General features: G+C 42.3%; 2 protein-coding genes across 8 annotated transcripts in view; one reads left to right on the top strand and one right to left on the bottom strand.

Moving 5' to 3' along the window:
- Positions 1 to 6552, bottom strand: part of ERICH1 (glutamate rich 1) — a 75743-nt gene extending 69191 nt beyond the window's left edge. For both annotated transcript variants that reach the window (XM_062626274.1, XM_062626273.1), the window contains exon 1: positions 6468 to 6552. In XM_062626274.1, coding sequence (XP_062482258.1) covers positions 6468 to 6489 — 22 coding nt within the window. In that variant the 5' untranslated portion in view covers positions 6490 to 6552. The remainder of the gene's footprint in view (positions 1 to 6467) is intronic.
- Positions 6553 to 6746: 194 nt separating this feature from the next.
- DLGAP2 (DLG associated protein 2) overlaps positions 6747 to 14931 on the top strand; it is a 463300-nt gene continuing 455115 nt past the window's right edge. For all 6 annotated transcript variants that reach the window (XM_062626232.1, XM_062626252.1, XM_062626227.1 and 3 more), the window contains exon 1: positions 6747 to 6933. In XM_062626232.1, the coding sequence (XP_062482216.1) occupies positions 6916 to 6933 (18 nt within the window). In that variant the 5' untranslated portion in view covers positions 6747 to 6915. The remainder of the gene's footprint in view (positions 6934 to 14931) is intronic.

Raw genomic sequence — 14931 nt, 5'->3', positions numbered from 1 at the left:
AAGACTGAGTAGGAATGCCATGGTGAAATATTGATATCACAAATTATTATTTTTAACTTGACTAGCTCCTTACACAATCTTTCAGTTCTACTAGCCTCATAAGACTTGAATGACAGCTTAAAGGGAAAAAATTGTACAGTTTTTGACACAATTTCTACATACAAGGTGGGAATGGTCCTCTTTTCCAGTTTTATAACCATTGACACTCCATGTAACATAGATTGTTTTAACTGCTAAAGCTATTATTGCATATTTAGTGGGATAAAGGAGAACCCACATGTACTGTTTGAGAATCAAATAACAGAGGGATTTACCTGTATTCAAGGTCACATGAATTCTGTGCTTGAAATATTAGCTATCAGCTGTCTGCGTTTCAGTATGGTTGCTAACCAGAACATCACAGGGAGCTGCACAAGGAGCTTAGATGCTGCTACACATCTCATGTGTAATACTAGCTTCGCAACATCAAGGTTTGTCTCAAGACCTCTGACATTCTCACTGACACAGCATATATTGGTGTTCCATGTACCATTAGAATATAAAAAACAGATGCTAATTGCCTACACTTTACTCCTGTCATTCTTCATTACAGCTGGAGAACCACATAGCATAAAAACACGCCAGTTTTCTGCTCTAATATTGTAGTCCATAAAACATTGCTCCATTTATCTTTCCAACTAGGGCTGATTTTTAAAACATATGGAAAACCACTTTGTTATCCAATACTCGGTAATATACCATTCTCCGACCTTTGAGGCAACTTTTGAACAAGAGCAACTTAAGTATATAGCACATGTTAGTAGGGTAGAAAGGAAGGAAAGGAAAATAATACAGTGATTACATATCCCACATTTATGTATTCACCTAAATTAAGGCGTGAGTGGCAATGGGAGAGTGATTTACCACTCAAAGATTGAACTTTGTGCATGCAGGCCAACACAGTTCAGAGCAACTGCAGATAAAAACCAGTATGTTATTCACTACAAAGAGCAGACATTTGTTTTCTCTTCTTAGCTCAGATGAAATGAATTCAGCTTCACCAAGCACAATCTCTGTGCCACACTGCAGTTTCAAATCAGTAAGAATGGTGTTAAATCTGTCAGCAAATTCTGCATGACTTTGTAGTTCAATGAGAATCTGACTAATAGATCGTGCCATCCTGTCTCAACAAAGGCTTTAGAGATCTTTCAGTAGGCCACCTTAATTGCAGCCACAAGCTCCCAGACATCTCATAAACTTGACAGAGATGATAAAAAGCTATATAAACATCACAGTGAGAACATCAGGCTTTTGTTCTAGCTGTTCATAAGAACCCTGTCTGCCTTGTAGAGAAACCTGGGAAAGTGCTAGGAAAATACAGCATCTTCACCATTATTTCAATTTGTACGTGCTATCCTTTGTTCTAAGCATCTTTCACAATACTTCACAATACATTTCTCATACTGCACCATCAGCCTGATCTTACCCAGTGTAATTAAACAGACTTCTCTCAAAATATCTAAAGATATCTAACCCACCCTTAATAGAGAAGCTCAACTTTGCTGAATATTACTATTAATAATTATTATTAATAATAATTCTGGCTACACGATGTTGGGCCAGCTCTAAACCATGACTGTAAGCAACTTCTTTTTCCTCTCTCTTCTGAGACAGATTTGGGGGGGAAAGAAGAAGCAGGGAGGGTGCAGCTGTGCACTTACAATATCACTGGGCACCAAGGCCAGCTGCCTGCCAGCACTGTTGGAATCTTTCTATATTTCAGAAAGTTTAAATCTTACTGCAACCTAAAGAACTTTTATCCAGATGCAAACAGCATACAGCTTGAAGTGAACATGAAACTACACCACATACATGGGTAGTAAAGTTAAATGTTATGGCAGATGCTGGGGTTAATATGGAAAAGAGACAGATAGTACTATAATGGCCTAAAGCACTGCCATAAGAATAGTTGAAAACAGTTTTAAAAAAGTAATTTGGAGTTCAGATTACTGAAGAGAAAAAAAATCTGGAAACTTTAAAGAGACAGCTTGGTCCCTCTGCTCTTATGAAACTAAAATATACTAAAATATAAACTCAATATACCGGAATTTACAAAACAAACCATGAAGCTGGCAGGGGTAATATCGCTGAGCACACGCAGAAGTTCAACAGACTGTGTGTCATTTAAGTTTAATTTAAAAGGAATCATCGTAAGTTCATATTATATAAAATACAAATACAATTGAATGTCTACATAGCCTTCTTCAGGGAGTAAATGTATCATCCTTTGAATATTTGATTGTAACATAATATCTAGCAATTTTTGTAAGCAACTCCACATATATGTACAATACAAATCAGTATTATACCCAATTTCCCATCATTAAAAAGGACTGTATATTTCAATGAGAGAGAACTTTTTTTCTCGTTCTAGTCATAAAGGAAATCTTAATGTAAGCTATTAGGCAACCCTCAATAGCAACGCAAACTTCCTAGAGAATAGTTTTCAATCTTTTGAACTAAAGTCAAATGAAAACACAAGATACCACACATGCCTACCGGAAATCACAAGCTGCACTGGCCTCAGCTGGGGTTGAGTTAATTTGTTTCATTGTAGCTAGTATGGGAGTTGTGCTGAAAATATGGGATTTTGGATTTGTGCTGGAAACAGTACTGACAGTACAGGGATATTTTAATTACTCCTGAGCAGAGCCTGAACATTGCCAAGGCCTTTCCTATTCCTCACTCAACCCGACCAGGGAGTAGGCTGGGGCTGCTCAATAAGATGGGAGAGGACACAGCCATGACGGCTGACCCAAACTGACTCAAGGGATATTCCATACCATATGACATCATGCTCAGCATAGAAAGACAGGAGGATAATAAGGAAGAGAAGGGCATCCAGAGTTACTTGTCTTCCCAAGTAACTCTTACGTGTGATGGAGCCCTGATTTTCTGGAGATGGGTGAACACGTGCCTGACAATGGGAAGCAATGAGTGAATTTCTTGTTCTGCTTTGCTTGTGTGTGTGGTTTTTGCTTTACCCACTAAACCATCTTCATCTCAACCCACAAGTTGTCTCAATTCTGCCCTCCCTATTCTCTCCCCCAGCCCACTGGGGAAAGCAGCTGTGTGGGGTTTAGTTGCCAGATAGAGTAAAACAAGGAGACAATCTTAACTTTAGATTGAATGCTCTGAGGTAGACCATAAATTCCAGCAATTTACTGATAAATTCAAAACTAGTGTTGACTGAAAGGCACTGCACACTGATTGTTTAAAAATTTAAAATAATTCCAAACCAGCACACCAAAATGGCAGCTCCTTCCCCACCTACAACCTTCAATAAACAACACAAGTATGTACACTCGTTACTAAAAACATCCTAGTATGTTTAAGCAGAATCCTATCTACCTCTTGTGGACCATCCCGCCTCACTGGAAAGCAGGTAAGAATGGCTCCAAAGCGTAATTTCTAAAAAGAAAACAACTAAAAACCCCAACTCCCTCCCCCCTCCAAAAAAAAACCCAACCAAACCAACAAACAAAACAAAAAAAACAACCCCCATCCACCCAAAACACAGAACCCCAAAGGCCACATGGTATCAGGCTCCACATATTCAGCTATGTGTAAACATGAGTTACCCTCAGACTTTATAAATACATTGTATCTATTATTTCTTCCTCTCCTTTCATTACCATTGGACTTTCTTCTTGGTTAGGTTTCTCATCCAGACACAATGTTGAATTGAGCAACAAAAAAAGGCCTAATGTTCCCCCACACTTTCCCAAAGGTTTTAATGGCAGAGTCAATTACACTTGGTCTAGTGCAACCTCTACATTTAATCACAAACAAGACATCTGTGATTTATTCAGCTACAATCCAAATACAATTTATGTCTTTAAGCTGAAATAAATCACTACTGAGAGCAACATACACTGTTAATTGTTTGAGGGGTGAGATACCTCTCCCAGAGCAAAAGAAAATAATGTTAGGCATCAAATTCCATTTCTAATCAGTATTTCCCTTACTGATAAACATATATGCATGAAAGAAAAGACATCCACCCTAAAAACCCTGGGTTTTATCCTTTTTTTTTAAATTTTCTTTCCAGAAAAAAGCCTCAAAGTATTTTCCAAAAATTGAGTTTAATTCCCTCCCTCAAAAAAAAAAAAAAAATAAAAAAAAATTCAAGGTTATTGTGGTTTTTTTTTGCAAAAATGAAGCTGTTTAGTATTAGATATGGCCATTGAAAAAGCCAAACCAACAAAGCAACAAAACCCTAAAACTAAGGGATTGCCATCTCATTTCAATCCTTATTACAGGTATAAGCTTCCTGCCCCAAACAGATGAAAACAGCACTCCTCTATGCAATATTCTCACTGTTTAAACTCCTGCTACTGTTGTTACCCATGACTATGAATTAACTGTATTTAATTTCCAGTTTAATCTCTCAAATAGGAAGTCCCTGTAGTACCACTAGATCCCCCTTCGTACAGCATGCTGACTTTTGTATCACTTCTTACTAACGGTTATGGTCAATAATGTGTCCTACACCCATACCAGTATCTTAACTCTACCTTTCAGCAGCTGGAGCGCCATTCTGCAATCCTTTACGACAGCATTACCTTAGGGCTCTACAAACTTTCAAGAATGAGTACTACAGCCTTAAAAATGCAACTGATGATGTTTTAGCAGCTATAAATTCTGAATTCAGCTGTTCTGGAGAGGATAAACATCCCGTCAGTAATGCATATAATGACAACTGCTAGTAACCCTAGCCCTGTTATCAATCAGTGGTACATGAGCAACTAAAAAGCCCCACAAAACTCAAAAACCTCTGCACTCTCAGAATGCACCTGCCCAACTCTTTCCTTACAAAGTGCATTTCACTTACCTGCACTGCTAACTGTCTTTCTGCTATTTAGTTTCTCTCTATTAACCACTAGACCCAAGACCTACAAGCTGTTGATCATCCCTTTATTCTGTATTATAGTCCAGCTGAGTACAAAATAAAAAAAGTGTCAGTGATCACTTGTAATGCAGACAAAAGTTTTATCTTCAGCATCTTTGACGTACTCCTATAGACAGCAGCAAAATCAATCTTCAAGAGAAGCATCTAAACCTTTTTCAGCTTTTTTTGCAGACACCTGTCTTTTTGAAAATGTATATAGTTTCACACAACATAAAATCAACAATTTCCTATTTGCTATTTGCTACAGAGGCTGACCAGATGAGGTTGTAAACTCTTCCAGTTTTCTTACTGCATCCCTGGTGACCACATGGCATCACGTCATTCTATTCCTTGCTGTGTTTTCTTCCCAATCTTAAGTCATCACTTCTTAGAGTGGCTGAAGAAAACATGAGTGTTTCATAACTCTAGACAGTAAACACAGTCACTCAACATGATAATTTTAACTTTCTCTTCTACCCTACTGAAACAAGTAGCTCTGTATTTGCTGATGGGTTTTGAACAGTTAGAGTGCTTTGGAATTTGTTTCCCCCCTTCTCAGTTCTAGAGTCACCATTTATTTCCAAATGAATGAACTCACTCAACTCCCCTTCTCCTACAAGACATCAACCTGAAATCCTCTGGTTTTCCTCAAAGGAAGTAAAACTAGAAGGAAAGCAGCTGTTCCATCTTGTCAACCTCTTATAGTGCAGCTGCATCTAAAACACAGATAACACTAGTCTGTTTTTATATTTCCTTCAAAATTATCACTAGTTGCAGTCAGCCAGAGCAAGCAGCTTCAACTTTAACCCTTGCTGTTAAGTCTCACCCTCATGTTGTTCTCACACGAAGGAACCGAGTTTCAGGACGCTGGAATCGTTTGGAAACTCAGAAGCCAGCTACAGTCACTACAGTAGGCAAACATTCAACTCTCTTACAGCTCAGCCCTACTCAACACCCCTTAAGGAGAAGATTTCACTTAAAGAACACCTGTATTTTCATTATTGCATTCTTATAAAGCCATGTCTTACAAAGGCAAACCAAACAGACTGACGTTATGCGTGGATAGAGGAAGGCTTTGCTTTTCTTTGCCAGCACGGTACCATAGTTATTTCGGAAATGTGCTAACTCGCTTTCTACAAGCCAAGCTCCGCGGTCATTAACAACGAATACACACGCACACCTGAGAAGAGGCGCTCATCTTAAGGCACTCTACAATTAAGAGAAGCAATTATTTACACTCCCTCCCCACGCCCAGGCAGCAACAGGCAGCACAGCAAGAGCCCGGGGTCCTGCAAGGCCGGGGGTACCGGACAGCAGCTGCTAGGAGGGTTCAGACACTGAGGCCGCGCCCCTGTTGCCTCCCCCGCCCCTTCCCCAGCTTCACCTCAGGGTCCCTCCCGCGGGGAGGTGGCTCCAGACCCCCTCCGCCGCGCTCCCCACCCGCGGGAAAGCACCACGGTGCGGGCGCTGCCGCTAACCGCCGCCCTGCAGGCTCCCACCGCGCCCGGCGCAGAACACCGGCCCCGCCAGGTCTCACCTTCCCTCCTGCTCAGGGACATGGCCCCTGCAAGCGGCCCGACCTGGCCCCTCCAGGCGACCGCCCCGAGCTCGCGCTCCTTCCTGCTCGCAGCCGGGCCTGTCCGTCACCGGCGCCGGCGGCGCGCCATTGGCGGAATGGGCGGCAGGGGCGTGCCCGTGGAGTCGGCTGGGGCCGCGCGGCCCCGCCTCTCTCTCCCTCCCGCCCGCCCGCCCGCGGTGGCCGGCGCGGTGCCCGCGGGCTCCGGCAGGGGGAGCGCGGCTGCGCAGAGGCCGGCGGGCGGCGGCGGCGCCCCGGCGGGGTGAGTGGCGCCGGGGTGATGCTGGGCGTGCGGCGCTGCTCCCGCCGCCGGTCCCGGTCCCGGTCCCGCTGCCGGCCGGGCGTCTCCTTCACCTGACCCGGCAGCCCCCCGCGCAGCCCGCGCCCGCCGCGTTAATAATGCACTAGAATGTCAGCGCTGAAAAAGGTACCGAGAGGCCGAGGGACAGGAGGGCAGAGGGGAGGGGGCCGCCGTCGGGGCTCGCCGCTCGCGGGATGCCCCTCTCCACTTCCTCAACTCAGGAACGGGGCTGCCGGTGCCGCTGGGACCGCCGCCGTCGGGGACCGGTGCCTCGGCAGCGCAGGGACGGCGCGCCGACCGCGCCGTCGGTTGTGGTGTCCTCTCCCAGCACCGGGGCATCCCGGCGCCGCGCCGGCCGTGGTGGGGTCTCTCCGTGGCGGGGTCTTGCCTCAGCACAGCCTGGGCGGGACGGTCTCGCGGCGGGGCCAGCTGCGCCGTCCGCGGCGTGCGGAGTAGGGGAACGGGGATGGACGGACGGACAGACCGATCTTCGGTGCGGCCGGTTTGGCCAGAGAGAGCGGCGGGGCAAGGGGTGCTGCGCGCGGAGCCGGAGTACCCGTGGCAATTTAAATTTGGGGAGTGAATAATTCTCGGGGCTGCCCCGCGAGGAGGGGCCGGGGGAATCGGTGCTGCGGCCGCGCCGCCGCCTGCACTTATAACCGCTTTTCCCTTCCTGGCAGCCGCGCCGTGCCGCGGAGGACACGGTCACTTCGAAAGGGCCGCGCTGCGCCCCTCGAAGGGAGGGAGGCGGGCGGACCCCGCGCCGGCTCCACGCATCTTCCATGCAGCAGACGTGCAGGGCGCGGCGCGGCTGGGGAAGTCCGCGGGAGCGGAGGCTGGCGCAGGGCCCGCTCTGCGCGCGGTCGCCTGGGCTGTCGCGGGTGGGTTTCCCCTTGAGGAGAACTGTGTCAACGGCCAGCTTGGCTGAGTCCCCTCGGCCCCTTGAACCACCGTCTGCCGGAGAAATAAATGAATTAACCGGCATCACCGCAAGAGCGCTGCGCGGTCCAGCTCTCCAGCTCTCCCCTCGGCGCGGAGCCGCGCACCGCCAGGCGGCCGCCACCTCGGGGTGGTGCGAGAGCGGCGCCCCCCCCCCCCGGCTCTGTGCAGTGCAGGTCGGGGAGTGGGGGGAGTCCTCCGGGAAGCGGGGAATGCGGTATGGACTTTCTCCTACGGCCCCTCTTTCTGCCGCCTTCGTAACCTAATTCTGACACTGCCGGTGCCCTAGTTCCGATAGCGGTGCCGGTGCGATGGAGCGAGGCAGTAACGCATCTGCAACTGCTTCGGCCCCAACTTCCCTGAAACTTCCAAGGGTTTCTAATCTGCAGCAGTTTGCTTCCGAATGTGTTTCAGTACGGCACAGGCTCACACCAGCTTAATGTGCCTTGGGAGCAGATGGTATTTGAATCCCTTCCAAATTAAAGCACTTCAGGACGAGATCAAGTGCTCCAGTCACTCCAGGTGGTGTGAACCCAAGAACAAGGCTGAGAAACAAAAGTGCCCTTCTCGATACTGGAGGGATTTGTCTTGTATTACTGGGTGCTTCGGAGTGGCATCACGAGCAGAGCACTGGCAAAATTTGAAACACTGGGTATCTGTAGTCATTTAGGTAGTAGGTGGCTGCAAGCAGGCTTCCTGCTAGGAGGAAGGGTCACCTCAGTGGGACCAAGTGCAGGTCTGAGTGCATGTGACTGAGTAATCTCGTGTGGGGTCTTAGTTGCTGAATGCTTTGGACCGTAGCTTGTGATATGTGAGGGGTGCATGCTGGTTGTACGGGCTTGTGTTTGAAAAGCAACTCCGTGGTAGAGCAGGGGATGATATTATTTTATAATGCAAATGCAGTTGAGGCATCAGCCTTTCACATCTGTGATTAGCTTCATTTCCATCTTTGCATTTTATCTGGGAAACAGGTAAAATAGGAAGAGTAGTGGTTTTATATTTCTGTGCTTTCAGCAATAAAACAATTATACTTCTATGTAATTTCCAGATGGTTTGCACAAAGCATTTTCTTTCAGAATTACAAGTTTTAATTTTACTGCGTGTAGCTATTTTTACAGTGCTAACCAGATTTTATCATTTATATTTGAAAGGCTGTGTCCCTTCCCTATCATTTTGCCTGCCTTTCAAGATGTCTGATATGTGGTTAAAATGGACTCAGATGATGATTAATATTTTTATGAATTACAGTGTTATGCATTGGAGATTTAATTCAGAGTGCTGTAGTCAGATCCTGTGTGATCTGACATAATATTCCTAAGTTAAATGCATTTATTACGCCATTGTGCAGTTATACACAAAGTAAAAACTAGGACTGTCAAATGAATTTATAGATTCTATTTTAGATTATTTTTAGCTTTTCATTTTAGTACTATAAAGTGCTATTTGCATTTAGTTGCACATATACCTGCTTTGCTCTGTAATGGTGTAGGGCTTACCTCGTTGTTAACTTTTCAGAATTTCCAGTCCCTCTGAAATGAGTTTAAATTTCTGGTACAAGTTGAAGTTACTTTTGGAGTGAAGTCATAAATACTTCAAACAAACATTTAACAACCAGCAAACACAGACTGCTTTTGAAAGAAGTATTGAGGAGAGTGTTTTGTCAATGGAACACATAAAGCCACACAGTTGAATCCAAGATTTGCAGGATTGCTTGTAATGTTCCTAATGACTTAATGGACTGGGATTTCACATTTGTGCAGGGCAGTCTCACCAGTAGTAATGGCGATATTGCTGGCTATGCCAAGCTGTTACAAGAAAAAGTTACCAAATTCAGACAAAAATGTCAAGAAGGTACATTATGGCTAACTAAAAGTTATGTTCTGATAAATTCCAGTATATGGAACAAGTTAGTTTAATATGAGCTGGTAGGTGTGATAGGAGAAATGTATCCCCGAATAGGGAATTCATACCTGATCCTGAGGAAAACTTAGATACTCAGGTTCCACTGTGCCTAGCATCCCGCCCAGAGGGTAGCCTCTGCAGGCTTTCTTGAAAATCACCTGTCCTGGCCAAGGTACCATGTCACAACAGGTTTTTTTCTGACAGCAGATGTTCTAATAGGAAATATATATAGTGCAGTATGAATGACTAAATTTCAGTTTGATTGAGAGCTTTGGCTAAATTACGGACATTGGAGTATTTATTGGGATAGTTTTGCGTGCATTAACAAAGGCAGTAAAATGTTATTTTACACCTGCCTTTGGCAGGAACTTTTTTTCCCATTTGCAGTTACACGTAGTCAAAGCAATTTCCTTGTATAGGTATGTTAATCCTATGAGTAGTTTTGGTAATAAAAAGAACATTAAAGTAAACCCCTGTTTTTTTCTAAGGTGCACTGTGTTGCAGAATGACTCTAAGAGCAGAACCATAGAGCCCTGGAGGACTGTGCGAGCAAGGCAGGGGGTGGCCCCCACAGGTAACCGGAAACAGGACATGGGAGGAGAATGTGGAGGAAGCTGTGTGGGGCTAACCAATACTGTTATGCCAAGGAGGAGTGGCTGAATACCACTCCTATATATATGTGAACTGTGTCACAAATAAAGTAGAAGTTTGCTTATCACCCATATTGGGTTGGCCTGTCTGCTTCTCCTCGCCGCTTACAGTACTGTTGGGATGTATCAGACTTTTCAAACTATGTCAGTCAAACAAAATCAGCTGCTTCAGTTCTACTCCATGAACAAGACAAGTCTTATTTGCTGCTTTGGTTCATCACTACAGTGAATTTATTTATTTAACCATACGTAAAGAACGAGATGAGTACTAATGCAGAAAGTTAGTGTTAGCACATCCATTATTGAAGAGAGAGTTTCAGTTCATACATAGAAATGTATTATATAGTCCAGAATATCCCAGCTGAATTGAAAATATTCTGTTTGCTAAATGGGTAGTTATGTTTGAAAAACTACAGGGGAAAAAAAAAAAAAAAAAGTAGTTCAGTTTGCCTTGCAAAAATTCATAGTCATCCACGAACCATATGGCTTTCCTAACTCTAGTAGAGAAATATCGCTCTGCATAGCAGATACAGTATGTCAACAGCTATGATCAAATATAAGTAGAAGTGGGCATGGATGAATCAGAACCTTTTTTAAAGCAGAGACCTGTTGAAGGCCACAACTTCTCATATTTCAGTCCATATATATCTCCATTTTGGAATTATATTTCTCGAAACAGATTATCGCTCATCACAGCTACTTCCTGTGGTAGGGGCCAAAATGATTCATTAAAGTAAAGTACTCTACCATGGTATTTATTTAGGAAATGTCAAGTAGCAGTTTATTCATTTAGTACATGCTCAGCTGTGTTGAGAGGATGGAAATCACCGCACTTAGATTTCTCAGTGTTTCTATGCATGCATAGATATTTGGTCTCACTTGGCTTTTATCGGTTTCTCACTGTACTTTTTAAATACTTCTTTTGTGCATAAAATTTACTTATCTTCCAAGCATTTTTATTCTATGTTTGTCATGTTTCTCTGTCCTTGCCAGTTTGAAAAATGAACAACAAATTGCTTCCAATATGGCATCAGCCTTTAGCCCTCTTGAATTTTTTTGTCATTTTATAACCATATAGTCTTATGATCTAAAAATACTTTCTTTCCACTTTTGGTAGTCAATATACTATACACCTGCAATTAGCAGAGATGTGTAAGGTATACCACAGATAAAGGCTTTTATCTCAAAGGAGAATTGGCATCTGTTTTATTTGGTAGATGCTGCTACCACTGTGTGTAGATAAAGCAGATAAATTGACAGTAATGAAACATGTCAAAAATATGGCCAAATACATACATAAATCCAACAAGGCAAAAATCAGACATTTAGGGATTCACGCTGTCCATATGCACAAGTAATGGAATTCTAGATTCCTAGAGTGATTTGGGTTGGAAGTGACCTTAAAGACCATCTAGTTCCAGCCTCTGTGTTGGACAGGGACACCTTCCACTAGAACAGATTTCTCAGAGCCCCATCCAGCCTGGACTTGAACACTTCCAGGATGGGGCATAAAAGAGAAATATACACCAGAGGTTTCTATCTATAGTTCCTTATCTTAGGTCTTTCGTAGCTGTTCCTTCTGCACCCAGACCCTTCTACGACTCTCAGTTTTGTAGCTTCCATCTTAAATATTCTCTTAAAAAAGTAAATTAGTTATGTCAAAGGAAAGAGCATTTTAGGGTTGTCAGATTGACCTGAGCTCAGTTTGAACACAAAAAGTTGTCGCAAGCCGAAGTTTGTTCTAGCAGATGTAAAGGTTAAGTCATGATAATGAAGTTGAAAACAGTTAGGAAAGCGTAAAAGTAAGAATCACAAATTCAGGGAGAAATTGGACACTGGTCTCTTGTGGAGTAGTCATTTGAGGTGTCTCTGATACATATTTCATCTTGGAAGCTGAAAGGCTGCTTGTGTGGTGTTCAGTCTCTGGAGTGCTGCCTTTCAGATGGATCAACTCTCCTGCATTGTCCTGGACAGTAGCAGGTCAGTACTGAGAATAACAATTAAAACCATTTATTTGTACCATGTCTTTATTATCTATCTTCTTTAATTTAGGTGATACTGTATTTTCAATAATCCCTAAGGCATGGGGAAAAATGCAATTAATTGTTTAAGCTTGTCTGGAATCTCATTGCCCTTATCATACCAGGGTGTTCTAATGTGTTTCCTACATGAGATTTATTTTTGTGCATTGGAAGTCACCTGAATTAGTTTCCTGTGATTGTTTACTTCTTGACAGTATGACTTGCATTGTAAGACTTCTTAATGCCTTAATAACATTATGCAAATGACATATAATAAAATATCAGCAAAGTCTCTAGCAATTCTCGAAGTTTCACAACTGGGTAGGCTGGTGACTGTTCATAGAAATCATATATGGTATTACTAATGATGCATATAAGCAACTTGGCCTTTCAGGAAACTTTTTCCAAATAATTTCACTCTTGCAAGGTCATTTTTAGAGATCCTGCAGCTGCAGGGGTACAGAAGTATCTTACTGTATGATTGTGTGTTTTACTGGCAGTGAGGAGTTGAAAGAACTTCCCATCTTTCACGCCTGCGTTCTAGTTTCACAAGTAGCCTGTAAAAATAACACTGAACAAATAGCTTCAATCGCCACAAGTGGGAGGCTATTTTTGACTCTCTTTTCCCCTCCTGAATGACAGACAGCAGAGAGAGAATCTCAAGTAGTTACTACTCCTTTTATTTCTTACAGAGCAATATAAAATTAGGGGGTGGGGGGAGGAAGACAAAAATCGCAGAGGATCTTCCATTTTCACATTGTTATTGATTTATGGCTTAGTAAGTCATTTGGATGTAAAGCTACAGAACATGAACACTCTTCCTCTATTGAATTTGTGTAAACAGAGGCCAAGTAAGATAAAAGACAACACTTTTGCTTCATTCATGAAAAGTGAAAGACTTTCCAAAGAGCATCAGTATAAGGCCACCTTTATTCTCTGCATAACAGCAGATTTCACTTTAAATGAACAAATACATTCTTTAGTTTTAGGGATTGATAACAATTATCTTCCCTGATGAGCAGAAAGGAGAACAAAGTTTCCTTTTCTTCTTTTGATTTACTTTCCTTGATCTTGCAGCCTTTCAAATACTGCATAGTTGAAGATACAGGAAGAATCTGGGCCTTTTTCTTATGCTAGAAGAGGAAATGAAAAAGCACAATCAAGTTTCTTGAAAAGAGTATGCATCTGTCTGAATTCTTTATCACACCCTTAACCAGGCTTCCTCATGATAACACAATATAGAGGAAATAATATGTAGACTTCAGAATGCTTTTTTTTTTTTTTTTTTAATTGGGATATGAAGACATCGCATAGGAAGATGTTGCGTACGAGTAAGAAATATTAATATCCTCTAGCTGGGAAGCCTTTGGGCTCTCATTGGTAAGAGTGACACAAGCTTCACCTTCCCTCTGAAGGAATATTCAAGCCCTCTGATGTTTTTAGCCCTTGCTAGCTGTAGGACATGAAACTGATCCTCTTTTTGATGGTGACTTGTGGCTTTGTTAACCAGCATCTGGCCTGTTTTTTGGCTATTTTGGGGTTATCTTTGCCATAATGTTGTACTTAAAGGTAAGATATTTTGAAAATATGATCATTAAGTGTTCTTGCTACGCATTGTATACACTATAATTTGATTTTTATTTCAGCCTGATATTTTGATATCACCTATTTGATGGTCTGTTTACAAATCGTGTTATTTAGGAATAGCTACTAAGGTTTGTATTCATGCCGCAAATATACAGAATTAGTTTTCAGAGCTAGATAAGTTACTGGATTTAAAAGAGCCACTCTGATATTTAAGAGACTCTTTTAAAAATAACTAATGTAAGCATTTTCTTAGTAGCTTAACAGAATTTTAAATTTACTCTTCCTTTCTGGAATTCAAATGGATAAACAGGACTCCTGATTTTTCCCTGAGAGTTTTAGTATGTTGAGTAATTAAAGTGTTACATATAGACCAGTCATGACTCCTTTACAACAGTTTATTTAAATGGTGGTGCACTAAGATTTGTAAATCAGAGTGATTTTGTCACAAGTTATCTGCATTATATGCAGAAAAAGCAGCAGTACCTATGAAAATGCAGCGTTACATTTGCTGCCAGCCCCTGGATTGCATTGGATTCTATAGCATCTCCCATCTCCATGCACATCAGCCTTTATTCATTATGCAAGAGGTGAGTAAAAGTGAATTATTTTGATGAAGCTGAAGAGGGATGCAATTAGTTATGACATCCTGTAGTTTTATAATAATATGGATAGTAAGTAATTCGATAGTAGTTTTCTTAAATGGTAATTTAGAAATTACTACTCCAAAATCTTGATGTATATTACACTTCTAGAAGAGAAAACTTGTCTCTCTTATTTTTTAGTCTTATTCTTCCTTTTGTAAAGTGATGTATTCTTATATTGCGTTGACCTTTCTTAGGAAAACTTGAACTATCTACACTTCAAGATTTCAGCTGCAATGAGATGTAGAAGGTTCTGTATTACTTCAGGAATTCAAAGGTACATACACTGACCTTTGAAAATAATGAAATAGATGACTGAAGTATTACAATAGATCTAAATAGTTAAATTCAATGGTTTGAAGGTCTGATATATTTCTTTTCAAA

This window comes from Pezoporus occidentalis, unplaced genomic scaffold (genome assembly GCF_034315485.1).
Source record: "Pezoporus occidentalis ecotype Australia unplaced genomic scaffold, CSIRO_AGI_Poc_V1 ctg29, whole genome shotgun sequence".
Lineage (NCBI taxonomy): Eukaryota > Metazoa > Chordata > Aves > Psittaciformes > Psittacidae > Pezoporus > Pezoporus occidentalis.
The sequence above is the reverse complement of the archived record's forward strand: the minus strand, read 5'-3'. Positions and strand labels throughout refer to the sequence as shown.